General features: G+C 43.2%; 1 protein-coding gene and 1 long non-coding RNA gene across 3 annotated transcripts in view; one reads left to right on the forward strand and one right to left on the reverse strand.

Annotated features, from left to right (window-relative positions):
* LOC138615739 (uncharacterized) overlaps positions 1 to 19,496 on the reverse strand; it is a 208,775-nt gene that overhangs the window by 23,765 nt on the left and 165,514 nt on the right. The window lies entirely within an intron of this gene.
* On the forward strand, positions 1,680 to 19,431 carry trmt1 (tRNA methyltransferase 1). Of its 2 annotated transcripts, XM_069689505.1 has the most exons (17): positions 1,694 to 1,863; positions 2,026 to 2,074; positions 2,951 to 3,273; positions 5,319 to 5,508; positions 8,977 to 9,164; positions 9,593 to 9,708; positions 11,686 to 11,798; positions 13,353 to 13,501; positions 14,019 to 14,102; positions 14,532 to 14,601; positions 14,892 to 15,026; positions 15,227 to 15,312; positions 16,779 to 16,887; positions 17,072 to 17,148; positions 17,418 to 17,537; positions 17,779 to 17,893; positions 19,135 to 19,431. In XM_069689505.1, the coding sequence occupies exons 2-17, from the start codon at positions 2,048 to 2,050 to the stop codon at positions 19,204 to 19,206; spliced, it is 1,974 nt and encodes a 657-aa protein (XP_069545606.1). In that variant the 5' UTR covers positions 1,694 to 1,863; positions 2,026 to 2,047; the 3' UTR covers positions 19,207 to 19,431. The 2 variants fall into 2 exon arrangements, with proteins under 2 accessions (XP_069545607.1, XP_069545606.1); XM_069689506.1 differs by lacking the exon at positions 2,026 to 2,074 and having other exon boundaries at positions 1,680 to 1,863.

The raw sequence follows: 19,496 nt of genomic DNA on the forward strand, positions 1-19,496 counted from the left end.
CTTAAAATAGGCTATCAAAAGTAAGAGTACTCGCATTACAAAATGACCCATTTTAGAGGATAATCTAATGTTGCTTCATGCCAGCAGTATCTATTTCAACGTTGTCCCAGGAGAACTCTCATCAACACATAATACTGTTGAATAGTTAGACTACATATAACTAATGCATAAATAAATACAAATCCTACCACGTATTTTCGGATATCAGTCCGAAAAGAGTGAATTCCTGTGAAATAAATGGAGTTGAAAGTACTGAAATGTAATGAAAGTATAAAGCATTACATGGAAATACTCCAGTGAAGTGGGCTACCTCGAAAACGTATCCTACAGTAGGCTACGTGAGTAAATGTTCATCCCACCACTGTTAGAAATTTCACATAAAGATTTCTAAAGAAGCTTATGTTTGATGTTGTCAACTACAAAACTTGTTCCTCTTTGTGTAGTGGAATATAAGTTGCGTAAAAGGAATATATTTAAATAAAGCACAGTGATTTACGCTTCGCAAGGGGGCCCTGTCTCTCATTTCTATAAAAAGGGTCAAGTTTCCTAAAGGAGCATGGACAAGAACAATGCGTGCCATTTTTCTCTCTGAAACATTAAAGGCTCCAGATTTGCTGTGTGGTAATTTAATTCAACCATATTAAAAAAAACATGCAGCACAGAATCATGAAGCAAATATAGAGTTGTTTCTGAGCCAGTGATCCTCCTCAGGACAGTCTGTTGATATTGTGCAGAAAGGTGAATACTCCAAACACATTTTTATTTTGCAGTAAACACAGTAAACGTGTGGAATTGAGCATTCAGGGCCCCTGCAGTTCTTTGCAGGCACTTTTGGTAATCAGCTTTATCGACCTTTTTCCACAGCGGGCGTTTTGACGTGTCATTGTGGGGAAAGCACAGGTGTGTTAATGACAGCTGCATTCCTGCTTTTGTTGGTTCACTCTCGTGGTTTACAGGGACACTTAATGAAACTCAGCCATCAATAGCACACTTGCGATTTCACAACAACTAGTCAAAATGTCTGTCTGAAAAAGCTTTGTTCTTGGCGTTACACAATTCCGATGTGACTGCTTTAGATCAACAAAAGAAGAAGAAAGAAAGAAAGAAAGAAATAGCAGGAAACACAATAAAGCGTTTGTCCGGGCCTATTTTGAACCTCAAACAAGAGGCTGTTTGTCCTTTTCAACACACGTTTTACACATGTATGACAGCAAGGCCGTGAAATAATACAAACATTAAGGTTAGGTAGTTACTTTATTAATTATTTATTGTTATTATTATTTATTAAGTACTTATTTTCTTCATTGTCCTTGAAAGCAGCATCAATCTCATGCCATTTGCTTCACTGTCTTCATACACTGACCCGCCCTGACCTCATGTTTCTCCTCCTGACATCATGGCTCTGGGATGTCGTTGTTAATCCATAGGCTATGTTTAGCCTTTTCACCAGAATGCATCACCAACTTCAGGCACTGCGAGATTAAATTAGATTATTCATGAAAGCGGACTGATGTGTTTTCCAGTCTCCTTACATGTTCACTGCGGGGGAAAGTAGGCCAGTTTGTGCAGCGGTGACTGATCGTCCCCCCCCCCCTCTGTCTCTGTCTCTCTTGTCCTTACGTTACACCGTTCACGATGACATTTCACGGCTCTGCCGGAGGGGACGGGCTGCCGCGTCTTCTCGCTTTTCTGGCCACGCCGGCTTCCGTCGAGTCTCCCCAAACATGGCCACGTCCATGTGCTAACGTGAGGGAAAACTACAAACCGAGCACAGACCAGCAGCAGCGGGTCGGCACACGGTGCAGCACCGCAAGTTCAGCCTTTACAGTAAAACAACGTGGAAACGGAGCGGACGAGTCGCAGGTAAAAACACGTGTTTTCCTTCCAGTTGAGATCAGCTGTGAAACGTGCTGCTGAGGGTTTTTTTCTGACTCTTGTGTGCAGCAGCTGCAGTGTTTGTTGTCCTGGTAAACATGCATTCATTTAGCCATCTTAACCCAAAGTAACCTCTCTGTTTTGTTGCAGTTCAATGGTGGCGTGGTAACTGATGGTATTGAGACACACAAAGTTAAAGGTACATTTCACAGGACGTGTTGAAGATTGACTGAAGTCTGGTACTCGATCACAAATACTGTAATAATGAGTGATTGTGGAAGATATTCATTCAGAAACACGCCAGATCTTTTCTATTGTTGATTTGATGTCGGGCTGAATATGTTTTTTGGGGGTTTTGGCTGTTTGTCAGACACCTAAAAGACCTCATCATGAACAGTATTTATGGGTAAATATGCCCTACGTGGCAGCTGACATGTTAAATGACTGCTCATGCAGACAGACATGAGTGTGCCAGGTTACTCTGATCGTTTACAGGGTGGACGTGCACAAATACAACATTGATAGATGAGTGAATTGACGGAGAGCTTCCATTTTTGATCATTTTTATAATTGTTAAAGATGTTTCTTAAACAAATATGCCCCAAACAATTGGGCAGGTTCTGGGAAATTATGACGCTCAACTTTCACCATCATTTTATTTTATTTTATAGAGTAAACCATGAAGTGAATAATTGGGGGAAAAAAAGGAATCAATAATGAAAGTAATTAGAAGATGACCTTTACTACGTTGTTCACAAATGAATCCACACATTTCTACCTAGCGTGGTACTGCTAATAATATTGTCATCACAGATGCCCAGCATCATCACAACATCGGCACATGTAAGAGGTCGTTCAGAAACACTCCTAGTTTGTCCACCACAAAGCAACTTTATTCTGCAGCTGCGATTCTTTAAATCACAAATTTAGGTGTTTTTTTTTTGTTTTGTTTTTTTGTCAAACTTGTTTGTGTTTATGTCGAGTAAACTGTCAGGTTGGATATTTATCTCCACATATCTCGATATGTTTTTTCTGCCTAAAACATTTACCACGCACGTAATGTGTCTTTTTCCAGACGCTGACCTTTATGCTGGTGCGATCTGCCCGTCTCCCCCTCGTCGCCTCCCATCACCTGCATCCTTCCAGCACCCGTCCTGCCTCACAGACCTTTGGGAGGAGTGTCAGCAGACTGAGCTCCATGGAGCCTGAGGTTCCAGCCGCCGACCCTCCGTCCACACCCGCTGGATCTTCAGCACCAGAGGAGAGCCGGGAGACGCCGCCTCCCGTGGGACTGTTACCTGGGGAGACGGTGGTCAAGGAGGGAAAGGCGTCCATCTTGTTTCCCAGTGCCAATGAGGTGTTTTACAACCCGGTCCAGGAGTTTAACAGAGATTTAACGTGAGTGTGAGCTCGAGCTTTCAGAGAGTACGTACCTCTGCGTAGTACGAGAGGCAGCGCAGCGATGTGGTGTCCACCGAGCAGGTGGAAGCTGGAACATATGTGAGAAGGTATTTCAGGGTTTGTTGCTTGATCTGCATCTGCACCTAAGTTACACGTGTTTTTGTGACCCGTGGCGTGTGCGCATTTGCAATTCCAGCGTGGATACGAGCGGAGAGCGTGCATCAAATTGTGCATCAAACTCGGTAAATTGGCGACGAAGGTCCTTGAAGTGTTTCAGGAAATCTACGGCAGTGAGACAGTGATTTTGAGTGATGTTTGAAGAGGGGCCGAACGTGGCTGAAGAAGGCGTGTCGCTCCAGAGGGCGACTCTACGCCGTCTGAGGGAAAACATTTGATACGGATGACCTGAGCGGTGGCTTGATAGCACTCGTGTTCTCCAACATGACAAACACAAAAGCGTTTTTCTCCCACAACAACACAATTGTCGCTCCCCGCCGCCCCTCCTGATCAGACGTGGCCCCCTGTTCCCCAACACTCGGCCACAACATTGGATGTGTGCTCTCCGCTCAGGTTTCAGGTCCATGTTAACGTTGCAAATATGCACCAGTGGTCGCAAAAACATGTGTAACAGGTGCTGATTTAAAGTAAGTCTTCCTAGTGAGGGTTGTAGCTTCCCCCTGCGTGTTCCCATGCGATGCTGCGTTGATGTGCAGCAGGATACATTATGTTTATACCATATACAGAAAGGAAGAACACAGGTGACAAGTGCAGCATAATATCAAGTATGAACATGGTCTGACAGTTGCAGTACACGTGTCATTTACACAGACTAACTGTGTATACTTGTGGGAGGCTGTGGCTCAGACGGTAGAGTGGGTTGAACACTAATCAGAAGGTTGGTGGGTCAATTCCCAGCTTCTCCTGTCCACATGCCTAAGTGTCCTTGAGCAAGACACTGAAGCCTAAGTTGCTCCTGATGGTGAACCATCAGTGTGTGAATGTGCTCCTGATGGCAGCACCTTGCATGGTGATCTGTCTCATTAGTGTGTGAATGGGAAAACCATGTTGAAGTGCTTTAAGACCAAAAGGTGATAAAGCACTATACAAGTACAGACCATTTGCTAACATTAGAAAACTATTGGTCACACAAGAGCACCAAAACCTTTGAGTGCATGACATGAAGAATGGTTGGGTTCGTCACTTTAACTTTCTAAAAGGAAGAATGTGTTTTAACTTCACAGGTTAAATAAATCACTTAATAACAGAATGCATGTGGAAAAGTGTTCAACCTGCGCCTGTATTCAGATCTGCTTCAATGTCTGAATCCTGTTTGGTCTTTGTAAAGGAATTCATTTTGCCAAACTTCGAGTGAGTCAGACGGTTAAAACCGTCTTCATTCATCCATTTTGTGTTTCAACGTCTGAAGCTCAACTGCCATCACATTTTGGAGGGAATCACAAAAAAAAGACAAAACTTATTTTTTGCGTATTGTGCCTCACAATAATATATTAGTCCAGTGGCCACATGGTGGAGCCGTCTGGACCAAAAACATTCTTTGTCCCCCAAAACCTTCCATGAAGCTTAATTAGATTTCCAGTTACAGTTTCTTTGGTGACTTTTAAGATGTTTTGCTTAACGACAAAACGCGACACAGGACTGAGGAGCTGCTCTCCTCACTGGAGGTAAAAGTTTGCAGTCAGCAGAACGAGACCTTTTCACTCAGTCTCATGTCATGTTTTTCATTCTGCAGCTATATTTTACTGCGTGCTCCGACGCTGCCTGATTTGAATTGCATGATCACATCTGTGTTTCACACACAGACACTCCATCACTCTGTTGCAGTTTCCCAGTCGTGCTTTGATTGTGTTTGCAAGAAATTGCAGTAATAACCTCTTGTTATCTGTGTGGGAAAAAAACAACAACCCTGGGAGCCGTTTGGAGGAAAGAGTCAATGTTATTCAGCTCTGGTTTGGCCCTGTTATCATCTGTATCCACAGTACACATTTACAAAGAAGCTATCCTCTTCTTGTTCCCATTGCCAGATGTGCTGTGATCACAGAGTTTGCCAGAGATCTGCTGGCTCAGCGTGGGGTGAAGCTGGTGGTGCCTGGAGAAAAAGAGAGGGTGGTGGTCTCTCTGTCAGAGGAGACGAATGAAGCCGAAGCACAGACGGAGGAGAAAAATGGAGCAGAGGAGCCAGCTGTAACTGCTACCGTGGGGGAGAAGTGTGAGGTATGTGAGATTGATTTTTTTAATGGAATCACAAAGAAGCCGATTTTATCGCTGCAGTTGCCAAAAAAATCCCCCCCCGCAAGAATTTATGAGTAAAAGTAAACTATTTAAAGTATATTTATGCAGGTTATCCAGTTGAAATAAAACATTTTTTATTAGTTTAAATTACTAGTGTAAATCCATACCTATTAATTTTCCCCTACATATTGTGGGGATTAAGTTTTATGGATTATGTGTAATTGCACAAAGTCTCTAAAACAGAAAAAAAAATTCAATTCCGTCCGTAAGAATTTGGTTATGTCAGAAATTAAAGCAACGCAAGCACATATGCAAGACGCCATCTACAGATGAGCAGTGTGAGTGGTGGAAGGGCAGCGTGGAGATGTGACGGTGTGGGGGATGTAGTATACTAACAAATAGTGCTCTTGCACATAAGGACTCCTGCTTGTGAAAAAAGAAACACTTTTGTGTTCAGGAGCAGCAGCAGCTTCCTCAGACACCTTCATTTGAAAATTCTTTACATCGGTAGTCCTGCCCCCCTTCCCATATGGAGCCAAGATGGCGGAAAGTGTGCAGCGTTTCACACTTCTTTTTTGGACTGTTTTGAGGGCATCATCCTGGTACTTGTGTTAGTACAGAAGTACACCCTTTGGAACATAGCGCATGTTTATTGTTAACATCAGGCAAATCACGATGTTCTAATAATGTCATTGTTTCTCTAGTGTGCCCTCTAGTGGATTCCTCCAGTAACACACAGAATACATAGGCTGGCATGTGAGCAATAACATTCTCAATGCAAACGGTGGTGCACATGAACGCGTCGTTCAAAAGCAAACATATCTCCAGCCTTGGCCTTATTTTTTCAGCTTCAGCCCCTGGTGGTGTCAGACGGACTGAGTAGCAATTAAGCATAAAAATAAAAACATAATTCAAAGCTGTACCTTTCAAATGATATCTTTTATATATTATAAATACGACATGTACAAAGCTCTAGTGCTTAAGTCAGTCTCTGATGTAGGATGATATCTGTATACAAAAGCACGATGAAATGGAATCTATTTCTCTTATAAAAATGTATGAGAAAGTCAAAGAGCCATTTTCTAAGAGAGTTGATTGGTCAGAAGGTGGCGCTTTTATACGTTTTGATCTGTTATCTGTTCTGGGGCAGGTCATGTCTTCATTATAAGTTACCATGGTGATATATCCTGGTAAGAATTAACTCTCATCATAGTCGTATAAAACCCAGAGCTGCAGATCCTGCTTCATCGTACAAACCTCTGAACTACTGAGGATTTCAATAAACAAACAGTGGCTGAAACTGAAAACGAAAGAAGGTGAAACAAAGTTTAAAATGTGGACATTTACATTTTTGGACAGATCCAGTGCGCTGAGCCTGTGAGTGTGCTTCTGTAGCTTGAAGTGCGGTATTATCACTGTCAGAAGGTTTGATTTCCACCTGGGACTTCCCATGCTTAAAATATCCTCACTGGTTCCAGTGTAAAGCAGTTCGGATAAGTGCTTCCATCAAAAGACTTATGTTAATCCTGCACCAGGTAATTTCACGCTCTGGTTGGCCCAAGTGGCCGAGAGAGGCAATTAAATCATTTTGGGAAACTTTGGAGCTTTTTATGAAGTTGAAATAATGTCATTAGTGTCCAATAAACACAGAAGAATGTTGGGTTCCTTCTTTAGTTGGTAAGTTTGGTTTAACTAGTGGTGATCGCAGTCTACTCTAGATAGAGCTCTTACATTTGTACATTACTGTTTGACTTTGAGTTGATTGTTTCTGATTAAAGAGAAAATATTCTGAAGGTGGCCAGTTATAAAAATGAATCTCTTGTTGGGAGTATGTGCAGCTTCTGAATTACAAAAGTAAGAATGCTCTCTGTTACAGCTGCTGGGATTTGACCTGACAAATCAATCTGTACACATGAGAATAGTTTGTTACTGCAGCTTTGACATTGTTTTAATCAATATTTTCAATAGAAAAATGCTGTCATTTCAGCCATTATGATTGAAATGACAGCATTTCCACCCAAGTCTCCAGACCTTTAAGTTCCTTTGTGAGGAACTAAAAGGTTCCTTCAGCTTATTGTTGTCTGTGGTTCCTCGGAGGTCTAAACACACACTAACATTAGGCAAATCACTTTCAGCAGCAGTTGCTAAACCATCTTATAGGTGGATTATCGCCACCTACTGGCCTGGAGTGTGGAGCAGTAGATTCACCGTACGCTATACAATACAAGCCCCGCCCTGGAAAGTTCCTGAACTTTGGAAAGTATTAGCCCCTAAAGAGGGACTTTTTGGAGGGTAAATTAATCTCCTCTGAACTTAATTTAAACCCTAGGTCCTGCAGTGGAAACTCAGTTAAAGGAACTGAGTTTTCTCAAAAGGTTCCTGCAGTGGAACACAGCTTTTATGTAAGAACTTGTTCTAGTGATAAACCTGTGGACAACTATCACCCAACTTTGTGGTTGTCTTCAGCTCCAAGGAACCTCTTAGCATCTTTCAGCTGATTGTTTTTGGTTTACCTATAAACTGTATGTAAAAAATGGACAGAGCCTTCATGACATCATTCATAGGTTTACCGAAGAACGTTTTTTAAGTTCAGTTCTGGCTGTCGCTGACAGTCACCATCTTGGCAATACCTAACTCAGCTTTACCCCCAGCTAATCCAATGGTTAAGGAGGTGGTGCAGCCAAAGTAGGCCAAATGAGGTTTGGTTGCTGAAACGTGGAGGCAGCTGGCCGGAGTCACCTACCTGTCACTCAAAGCAGCCCTGTCCTAATTGGGCATAACTTTAAGGCTTAATACAATTCAGACTCGTGAGTTACACAAAAATTCTCTCCCATACAGTTCTAATGGACGAGGAATATGGCGTAGACAAGCATTATACCAAGAGAAGTTTTTTAAGAGCTCGTAATCATCTTCATTTCTTCTGTAAAGTCAAGAGTTTTAAAATGGGGGTCTGTGGGGATCAACTCACTTCTAAAGCCTCAAGTGGACATGGGAGGAACTGCAGTTTTTGGCACTTGTGCGTTGGTCTATTTTGTCAGCCCCCGGGGTTCCGCTTGCTTCCACTTCCTGCAGAAATCCAATTTGGGTTCATTCTTATCAGTCTGTTTCCAGCTGAAGTAAAAAAAAAAAAAAAAAAGTCTGAAAAAAACAATTTTAGATTTCCTATTCAGCAACAAACAGCAGACTGACAAAGTCAGTGATCAGCTGGTGAACACAGTGAAGCATGTAGAGGCAAAACAACCACATATTTTCATCGGAAGTTAGTACAGATCTGAATAAAGCTAAAAGGAAAGTGGATGTAGTTTAAACTCTGTGTTTGCCGGTTGTATAAACAGCTGTTTGTTAATCAGTCCACTGGATAGCTGATAACATATAAATGTTGTATGGACCTTGTATGGACCGCTTGTTTCTGCAGCTTTAAGTGAGTGTCCTCAAACCTTTTTGCTTCAGCGTGGTCTGCGTGTCCTGGAGGGCCTGGCAGCTTCCGGTCTGCGCTCGGTGCGGTTCGCTCTGGAGGTTCCTGGCCTGCAGAGCGTCACTGCCAATGACTTCTCCACCAAGGCGGCCGCTCTGATTGCCAGGAATGCACAGTACAATGGAGTCAGCCACCTGCTCCAGGCCAGCTGCAGGGACGCCAGGTGTGATTACTCAGCATTCTCAGTGAAATGCTTCTTTTCTTTCATTGTTATTTATCTGGTTCACTGGCCCGCAGTCTATTTGTTCCTCCTTTTCTCGTATTCATCCAGTTTTTCTGTCATTCGTTCCTCTCCGGTCTTCACCTCCGACCTCTTGTTCTCTTCATTCCTCTGCTGCTGCTTCTGCTTTTATGACTCGTTTGCCCCTTTCCTTTCAGTCACGTCTCTCTCCTCTTCTCTCTTTGATTTGCTTGTCTTCTCTTGCATCTTTTCTTCTGTCCTCTTCAGTCGGCTCTCCTGTTGCTCTCTGAGATAATCTCCACCTCTATTTAACCGGCCTCGACTCCGTTTGTTCCTTCTCCATCTTGGTATCCCATGTTTCTTTCAGATATTTCTCTTCATTCTGCTCCTTTTTTTGTTGTTGTTCCCAGCATCCTGATGTATGAGATGCGAGGGAAGAAGGAGCGCTATGATGTCATTGACCTGGATCCTTACGGTAGCCCTGCCACTTTCCTGGATGCTGCTGTGCAGGCTGTCAGTGAAGGAGGTGGGTGGTTCAGTCTGTCAATCATCCCACCACCTCTTCTGCATTGTGTTTGAAAAGCTGAAAGTTGAAGTAGCAGTTTCTTAATGCCACAACATTCAAGTACAGTACAGACTGGATGACATAAGCCCTGTTCAAGCTTCACAAATTGCAGTAACGTGATTCACAGCATGAATATGGCCCTGATGTGTCAGAGATCACTGAGCTGGTCTCCATGAAACAGGGTAGGTGACGCTCACAGTGGGTGAGTGTGTGGGGGAGTTCAGGGTCTTCAGGTACTATCTCTTCAGTTCAGCCTCAAAGCAGATGGAACCTTCAAAATAAAACATGTTGGATTTCTATGAGTAGAATTTGCACAAACTTAAAAGTGGTACATCAGAATGTGGTAAAACTGTCTAATTAAGACCAAAAGTTTGCTTTAAATTCATTTATAGACTTTAAGTTATTCAACTTTATCAAGGTAATTAATAGTATATTATTGAAATAAATTCCAAAAGATATTTTGAAATTACTTTAAACTTGTATCACAGCTTCCTCAATACAAATGTATGTTGTATGATCTGCCGATTTAAAGAAAAACTCATTCTTAACTACAAAAGCATTAGTGCACAGCACATCACAAAGCCGCATCTTTAAATGTTTTTCTTTGTTTGTCTTGAGGGAAGTTGTTGGAAGTTTTTGGTTGATACTATCTTGAAAATGGCAGAATTATTGTGACTGTCATCTCTGAAAGTCAGTTATTAAAATAACATGTCTCCCATCAGATTTTTAAGCGTGTTCCCAGCTTCAGACAAAGGAGCGCTTTTGTTTCTTTGGTCTTTAAAGAACTATTGATGCAAAACATATGCAAACACCAAAATGTAAATTACTTACTAAACAGCAGTGAATGCTCCATCCAAGGAAAACTGGACTCGCCATTATGCAGCCAGTGAATCCTACATTAAGCACCTCTGTGCAGTTTACTGAGGTCACATCTGGGTGGTAAAATTCAGCCTATCACTCTGCAGTCATGAGGTTATGCCATTTTATTTGAATATGTTGATCCTGTGTGAACTCTAGAAGCGTTCTATCTACTGTCTCTTCATGGTTTCGGTATTTGTTAAATCATCAAAAGATGCCAGTTGCATTCAGTTTTTTTTTTCTTTATATAAAAGCACGATATGTGGCCAGGATTATCTATCGTTTTCAAACTATACAATTTTTCTACTTCAAGTTTGTAGGATTTAGTGGCATCTAGTGGCGAGGTTTCCGATCGCAGCCCTCGTCCCACCCTCCATTTTAGAACCTGTGGGAGAAACTACAAAGCTGGTGTAAAAGTCAAAGTCTCCTCTGTGGAGCCACCGTTCGGTTTGTCCCTTCTGGGCTGCTGTAGAAACATGTCAGTGCAACATGAAGCGCTGCATCCAAGAGAAACCCGCTCGCTATGTAGACATGAAGGGTTCATTTTAAGGTAATGAAAAGTTAGTTTCAGGCTTAATTGTAGTTATCATGTTCCATTTGATCCCACTAAATCCTACACACTGAACCTTTAATGATAATCTCTCCCTGAAAGACATCTTTGTACACAATGGTTTTCTGATGGCTCGACATTCATGAAAGATATCCGTTTGCTTTTGGACAGCTTTAAATAAATGCTTTCAGTTGCATTTTATTTTCCAAACATCGGCATTAAATCTGCTTGACAGTTGGATCTGAAGTAGGTCAGATATTGTTTGTGAATTAATTCTGGTTTGGTTTTTATCCTATTTGAGTCTCAAAGTGAATTTTCGTTTATGTTATGCTGACACTTAATGAAATAGCGTGATTTGAAAGACTTCCCCCGTCGTGTGCAGCTCGGGGGTTAAAACGCACCGAGTCTCTGTACTGTCAGATTGAGGTGGGACTGGAAGTCCTTTGTACTTCCTGCGGTTGTCCTTTCTCCTTTTCGCTGACTCTCCCTGTCTTTCTGTCTGTCTGTCTGTCTGTCTGCGTCTCTCTCAGGCCTCCTGTGTGTAACATGTACGGACATGGCGGTGATGGCAGGAAACAGCGGAGAGACCTGCTACAGCAAATATGGTTCCATCTCCATCAAAGCCAAATACTGCCATGAGATGGTGAGGGCACCGAGTACACAGCCGCTCCGAGAAATGTGGAAAATCACACGCGGTACATGCACGGACACGTCGGCGTCTTCACATTCATCGCGTCTTAAGCCTTTGTGCGTGAACGCATGCGGTCCGTGTGCAAGTCTGACGGCAACACGGGGAAGTTGTCATGGATTCTGGCCTGAGGCTTCGATGTGGTGAAAGGGATTTAGTGAAAAAAGTTCTCCAAACTAATGACATTTTGCTGCTGCCGGCATCTTGAGCAGTTTAATCCTTAAGAGTGCAGTCCTCGTTAATTTGTCGAGGGCAAGTTTGTTTTAATAATACCACAGCAGGGTTTTCCCACCATTACAACACGAAGGCGCAGCACCAAAGGCTTTTTCACAGCACCTGAACAGAATGAATAAATCGGGGGTCTCCAAACGTTTTTCCTCCGAGAGCTACTTTGACAAATTGAAAGTGTCCGAGAGCTACTCATGTTTATTAAGATTTATTAACATCACTGAGCTCGACCAAAACCAGCTAATTAAGCTTCTTTTTATGTGAACAATAACAAATTGATACTCAACACACATTTTGTATCACAACAACTTAAATTCAGCAGCGTGTCATTTTCCATTTACGTCTTTGTTTTCAATCGATGAAGCTCACACGACTCGCATCTGTCACAGAAAACAAAACAATGTTTATTACTTGTCTTTATTTTCTGCCTTTCAACATATCACTGTATCACTTCCCTTCGTCTGTAGGTCACGTTCATGAGTTACGCATTCAGTCTTTTCTTTCTTTTAATTTGAAAAGTCCAGGCGAGCGCTCGCTGCCTCAGTGACAGATGCTCGCTTCATATTCCGGCCCTGCTGTTGTGGTCCAGCCAATAAATATTCAAATGATGTTATTTACCTGATTTATGAGCACCCGCTTCTTTTCAGCTCGGTGTGAGAGTCTCTGCTGTGTTTCTGTCCTCTGATCTCTGTGTGTCACTCAGGGCAGAGCTCCGCCTCCGCTGCGCTGACGGTGCGGAGCAGACGGGGGTGAAGGGAGCGAGGGGAGATCGTCCGCTCGTTAATCCAGCGTCGTTTTCTCGGACAGGTTAAAAAATACATACAAAAGGCTAAAATGAATCGGCAAGTACACTTGGGCGGTCCGAGTATACAGGCGTCTGCAAAAAGAGCAACTGGTTTGTTCACAGTGCAGCCGAACAAACCCGCGTTGTTTTAATAAATAAGTCTTTTAATGAAGACCTTTTTCCACCATCCAATTAATTCTCATGATCTCATTTCATGCTGCAAGTCGATTTCCCCGCAGTAGCAGAGCACGTAGAGAGAGGCAGCAACACACTGTAAATACACTGAATGTCACGGCGATAATCAGCGTCAAAAATCAAGGCTGATTTCATGAAAAGAAGGAATCTGATGAAACCTTGCTTTCACATATTGACTTCTTTTATTTTTAATCTCCCGTTCCTGCATACAGATCTGACTTCACAGATTTTCACATCAAGACAAATAATGTGTGTGTTTCCTCTCCCATCTCTTTTGTTTTTGTTTTTTTAACCCCCTGCAGGCTCTGCGTATCATCCTCCACAGTTTGGACCAACGGGCCGGCGTGTACCAGAGATACATCCAACCTCTGCTGTCCGTCAGTGTCGACTTTTACATTCGGGTCTTTGTCCGTGTCTTCACAGGACAGGCTACAGTCAAAAACTCAGCCAGGTACACACACACACACACACACACACACACACACACACACACACACACACACACACACACACACACACACACACACACACACACACACACACACACACACTCACACTCACACTCTTCGGATAAAGGCCGACACACTGTACGGTGAAAGATGAGTGATCCTGAAACTGGGTCACTGCAGCAACACTTCTAAAAGTCATGCCAGCATCAGAACTTATGGAGATAAAGGAACAAAAGAAAATGAAAAATAATAGAAATGTGGGAATTTACATCCATTTAAAGTTATTTCTATACATTTTAAGAAGATTTGACCCCAACAGAATAGTTACAGCATACAAACAGTGTGATTTTAAGGGGCGTCTGTCTTTATGAACATTTGTGTAGATACTTGTTTGAATTGTCACAGTCTGTGGATACATGCATACATATAGAAAATGTTACATTGGACCGATGTCCTCAGCGGTTAAATGCACAAAGGCACACAGTAGTAAAATGTTTTTTGTGTCGTGATGTGTTGCAGTAAACAGGCTCTGCTCTACAACTGCGTCGGCTGCGGCTCTTTCCACCTGCAGCGGATGGGCAGGAGGACGAGCAACGGAAAGCAGTAAGACAGAACGCTCCGTACTGCCGGGTCTCGTGATGTTTTGCATGTGATGGTTGAATCGAGGTGTGCCGATCGGCAGACTCGCACTCTGACACGTGGGCTGAGATGGCAGCGCCAAGACGTTGCTGGAAAATATTGCGATCTGGAGGAAGAAAGAAAGAAAGAAAGAACGTGTTTCCACTTGAACTGCTGCTTTTTAGGTAGCTTGAATCATAAAGGAGGTCAGCAGTCGTGACCTGCTGGACGTTCATCTGTTCGGCCGGATGAAGTTCAAGTTTGAGCTGTCGCTGCTTTACTGTCAAATATCAGAGGTGTTATATGTCACTTGTGTGTGTGTGTGTGTGTGTGTGTGTGTGTGTGTGTGTGTGTGTATGTGTGTGTATATATCACACTGTGTGTGTGCTAAAGTAGAATTTACTGTGATTTCAGTATGAAGTATTCTGCTGCCACTGGACCCCCAGTTGGACCAGAGTGTGAGCACTGTGGACAGAGACATCAGGTAAGACACACACACACACACACACACACACACACACACACACACACACACACACACACACACACACACACACACACACACACACACACACACTCTCTTCAGTAGATGCACTTGTGTATCATATTTCTATATATACATGTAGCATGAACTCAGTCCAGTTCAGTCTCAGGAGGTTTGTCATTCCCAGAGTGAAAGCCTCTGTGCTCGTTGGTGGTTGATACCGTAGGAACATACATACATACACACTCTGGGAATACACCCGCTGAAGCCTGTGTGTGTCCTTTCTGCAGCTGGGTGGTCCTCTGTGGGCGGAGCCTATCCACGACTTGGCGTTCGTCCAGAAGGTTTTGTCTGCCGTGTCGGGGAACCCCTCCAGATTCGGGACGTCCAAACGTATCGAGGGCATGCTCAGCATGGTGACGGAGGTACTCCTCCACCCTGCGTGTATATAGATGCTCTCATTATAGGGACTGGTATCATCTTATTGTATTGTCATGTGGGGGTGGTTTCCGTCACCAGGTGGCTTTACGTTGTGTGGCATGTGCAGTGATTCTGAAACAGCGGTGATGGTAATCTTGTTGTTTCCTGCTCGACTGTGTCTCATGTGATGTGTTGTTTGTTGCAGGAGTTGGAGGATGTGCCTCTTTATTACACTGTGGACAGTCTGAGCAGCACGATACACTGCAATACTCCACCCCTGCTGCAGTTTAGGTACACACACACACACACACACACACACACACAGGACATCACATTGATTTATATTCATGTCCTGCAGACTAACCGTAACTAACCAACCCGAGCTTGAAAGTAATAATCCTGAAGATTTTCATTTCAATAAATCTTTGTTCACAAATCACTGAAGGACGTAACATGATGAGTGAGCTGATGAAAGCACTTTTATTTCCATTTCACAAACTGAACGAGCTGCGTGTCTGTGGGAACATTCCCTGGAAGAAATCATTAGCGGCGCTCACAGTTAGCGACACACTTTCAATCTCACGGCCTCGATTGTTCCTCCAGAGAAGGGAGGCACAGCGAACGTGACCGGCTGCCGCTCATTTGAGTGCCAAATGTCGACCGACTAGTGCGTCACACATGTGACACTCTTTGGATCTGTGGGAGGTTAAGACCGAAAACACAGCTGGAGGTGCCTCTTATCCCATGGCTGCTGCCAAACAGAAGGAAACTGAGCTCTTTGAGATTTTTACTTTAACCTCCACCGAACCAGAAACCAACTGTTCATACTTCAATGTCATCGTTTACGCTACGGGGACTTGATTTTTGTCCCTAGAAGGTAAAGCAGCTCCCACGTTGAGACTGTGAAAACAGAATTTGTCCCCATAACATGAATAATCCAATTACACACACAAACACACACATAACTGCACTTCCACCTTCGTGAGGACTCTCATTGACCTAATTCATCCCGAAGCCCCTAATCCTCCAATTAACAATCTCAACAAAGGCCAACATGTCCCTTCACCTGAACCTGAACCGGATTCTACCCGGCGCCGTGTTCCGAACGGTGTACTTACCTGCACACTAACACGCATTATTTTTTAGTGCATCCGTTTGTTCTCACTGACCAGCACAGAAACGTGCAGTGCACTACAAGTACCCAGCTGATGCGCTCAAAGGGGTCCAAAAATGAAGTGTGAAACGCTGGACACTTTTCACACTCAACGGTCGCCATCTTGGCTCCAGAACAGAAAAGACATTTTCAAATAAGGCGTCGAACAAAGTTGCATTTGTTTCTGAACACCAGACACAAGTGTTTGGAGAAGCACCGTACTGCTGTTGGATAGAAGCCATCGGTGTGTTTATTGTGCGTTAAACAGAGTGTACAAAAACACATTCAATTCTGGGTAAAATAATTAAAGCTGCAGACATGCTGGCAGGCGACGCGTTCAAATGTTGCGGTTATTTCCGGTTGGGGCAGAACCGCAGCGTGCAGTTCGAGCGACCACAAAACTGTTGAAATACAAGTACATAAGTACATAAGTAAGAGCAGCTACATGTAGATGTAGAAAACTACAAACCATCGGAGTTGTGTTTTTATTCGGCCTGCTGTTGTGCCGACGCCTTTCAGCCTGATCCTCAAAACTTCTGCCCGTGTTCCTTCCCCCATTTATCACAAACCGAATCGGCTCATGTCTGAATGAATCTGTCTGCAGGTCGGCTCTCCTTCATGCCGGTCACAGGGTTTCCCTCTCTCACGCCTGTAAGAACGCCATCAAGACAGAAGCTCCTCCTGCCGCCATCTGGGACGTCATGCGCTGCTGGGTAAACGTTGCAAAGACATTTATTTTGAACAGCCCCGAACCTCCTGCTGTCGCTGCCTGAAGGGTTCCTCGACCAGCTGGAGATACAGAAATTTAATACAAAAAAATAAAAGAACTGCTTTCCACAACAGCTTCGTGCATAATTTAAACTCGCTCTTGTATGTTTGTTCGGTCATGTGCTGCAGGAGAAATCCAACCCTGTGAAGAGGGAGAAGTTGTCTCTGACGAGCCCCGCCTTCAAGATCCTGTCCACGGAGCCCAGGTGAGACCTGTCGTACCAGCTGATCAGCGACCAATCAGGAGGCCCGCATTGTTCATTTAATGATACTTAAGGAGACGAATGAATCTGTTGCTTTTGAACAACAATGCAAACCTGTAATCCTGAAACAGGAAGTATCACTTCATGTCAGCCTGTCAGGTTTATTTACAGTTTCACCGAATTTATGCTCGTATAACATATTTGTTCTGGATTGTGTGTGTTGTGTGTTGTGTGTGTTGTGTGTGTGTGTGTGTGTGTGTGTGTGTCTGTAGCCTGGAGGCCTGTTTCACTGTGAGGGAGGACGCCAACCCTCAGTCCCGTAAACGCCACTTGACCCGCTTCCAAGAGAATCCTCAGGCCTTCTGGGGGCCCAAAGCTCGTGCCAAAGCTGGGTTAGTAGTAGTAGTTTAGATCAAATCAAATTCAAAGATATTTTCTGGCTTTTCTGGGGACTTCTAAACGCCATGAAGAAGTTGCTCTGTATTGTTATTTTGGACAATAAAACTACGTCGATTCAGTTTGACCTTCTCCTCCTATGTGCTCTTCTCTTGTCTTTATCTCTTTCCTACATTTATTCTTTCCTCCACCGCTTGATTCTCAGTCCGTTGCTAATTTTTTTCTTGTGTCCTGCAGCGGTGGCATCGTTACCGACCTGCAAGACAAGAGGAAGAGGTGCCAGAACAAGAGAAAGAACCAGATCACAGACTCCTCTCAGCTGAAGAACGTGCCCTGCAAGAGGTTCAGACAGGTCAGCTTCCTCCTGCACTCACCGACCAGCCTCATGTTTAGATGTTCAGAAACTATGAATAAATCTAGTTTCCATTTAAACACGTTCATATCATGAAACCAGCAGCAGTTGGTGGCAAAGAGCTCTTTTAAAAACAAGAGTCTCGGTCCACCAGTTCATCTCGAAGCCGTCCTCTCAGATGCCTGTCTTATTCAGGAGTGACTTGAAAATGAGAATTTAAACTTTCCTGGTGAAATAGATAAAAAGAGGTGGGAACAGGAAGTTAAAGCTAACCGCTAATTACTGTGATGGTGATGATCAGGTGTTTCTGAAGGTGGAAAATAGAAAAGATAATTCCTGTGTTTTCTTCCTTGTAAAAGTTTTTTTTTTAATGAAAACCAGCCGCCTCGTTTCTTCTCCCAGGAGAGCAGTGGAAGACTCATGAATAATTCCTCATTAGCCTGTAGCTTTACACCTGAAATGATTACTTTTGTGTCGGAAGATAAATCTGCGCTGCTGCCTGAAGAAATCTTAAGTTCATTCATGATTTATCAAATATTCAGATGTCCTCACTGCCATCCTTGGAAAAAAAAAAAACCCCACATCTACCCTCCTGGTAGTGTAGAAAACTCTGTTCAAATATTGGTATCAACATAATTAAAAACCAGGACCAAAACATGTCACAAAGTTACAACTGCTGCTTTGTGGTGTGTTTGTTGGTGAAGCATCTGTTTATAGTTGCAAAATTTTCAATAGTTGTTCAAGCAGAAATTTGGGTGTGTTTTTGAAATGATCTTTAATTCATTACCACGTACTGCTGTTTGTGTTTTTTTTTTATGATGCAGGAGCTCTAACCAATGAGCAGGATTTGGTGATTAAATATTTAATCTGCTGCTTGTTCAGCGTTTTGAATTCCGTTGAAATGATGTCCAACGTGTGATGGGTAGAAAGCTGGTTCGTGTTCCAGCACATCAGGTTGTCTCTGATTGTGTTGGCATACGAGTCTCCCAGAAGTGAAGTCAGACAAATACCTTCACACTAATTACACCGTTAAAGTCTTCATATCCTGGGTGGGAATGAAACACCAGAAACGCGCCACCGGCTGCTTTGGCAGGTCGCCTCTCACTGCTGCGTTCCAGCCAGAGAAGCTGAATGTTTTCACCAGCCGCAGCCAAAAATGTTACTCAGGCTGTTTGAGACATTGCAATATAACGTCCAAGCCAATCGGACGCTTATTCATTTTCTTATTGTGTTTCTTCCAGGGAACTTGTACACACGGAGACAAATGCTGCTACTCTCACGACCTGGAGTCGACAACCGAAGAGAAAATGTGATGATTTGATTTGAGTTGGTTTTGTTTTAGTTTTAAATAGTTTTATTTGTGGACTTTAAAAGGCCCAGAGCAGCCTGGGGGAAGTTCAAATGATGCGCTGCAATCTGATTGTGTTTTGTAGAGGACAACAAGATAAAAATTGTTCATGTACATAACATTTTCATTAAGTTTTATGTTTTGACTGTTAACACACCAATAAAGTCCTCACTGGGACTTTAAATACTGATTGCCTTGGATTTCTTTTGGTAAATCTACAGCAGGTCTTCCTTTTTTAATGTTATTCTAACTGTG

Source organism: Brachyistius frenatus, unplaced genomic scaffold (genome assembly GCF_029030835.1).
Source record: "Brachyistius frenatus isolate BFR_SWC_R1_liver_20210118 unplaced genomic scaffold, ASM2903083v1 Contig_7, whole genome shotgun sequence".
NCBI classification, from domain to species: Eukaryota; Metazoa; Chordata; class Actinopteri; family Embiotocidae; genus Brachyistius; species Brachyistius frenatus.

What these genes read in the sequence shown, in the direction of transcription:
- trmt1 (XM_069689505.1), top strand. Translation starts at nt 2,048, where the DNA reads ATGGTATTGAGACACACAAAGTTAAAG. An exon ending in ATCCTGTCCACGGAGCCCAG is followed by an intron (nt 17,149 to 17,417) that starts GTGAGACCTGTC and finishes GTGTGTCTGTAG; the next exon opens with CCTGGAGGCCTGTTTCACTG. An exon ending in AAAGCTCGTGCCAAAGCTGG is followed by an intron (nt 17,538 to 17,778) that starts GTTAGTAGTAGT and finishes TGTGTCCTGCAG; the next exon opens with CGGTGGCATCGTTACCGACC.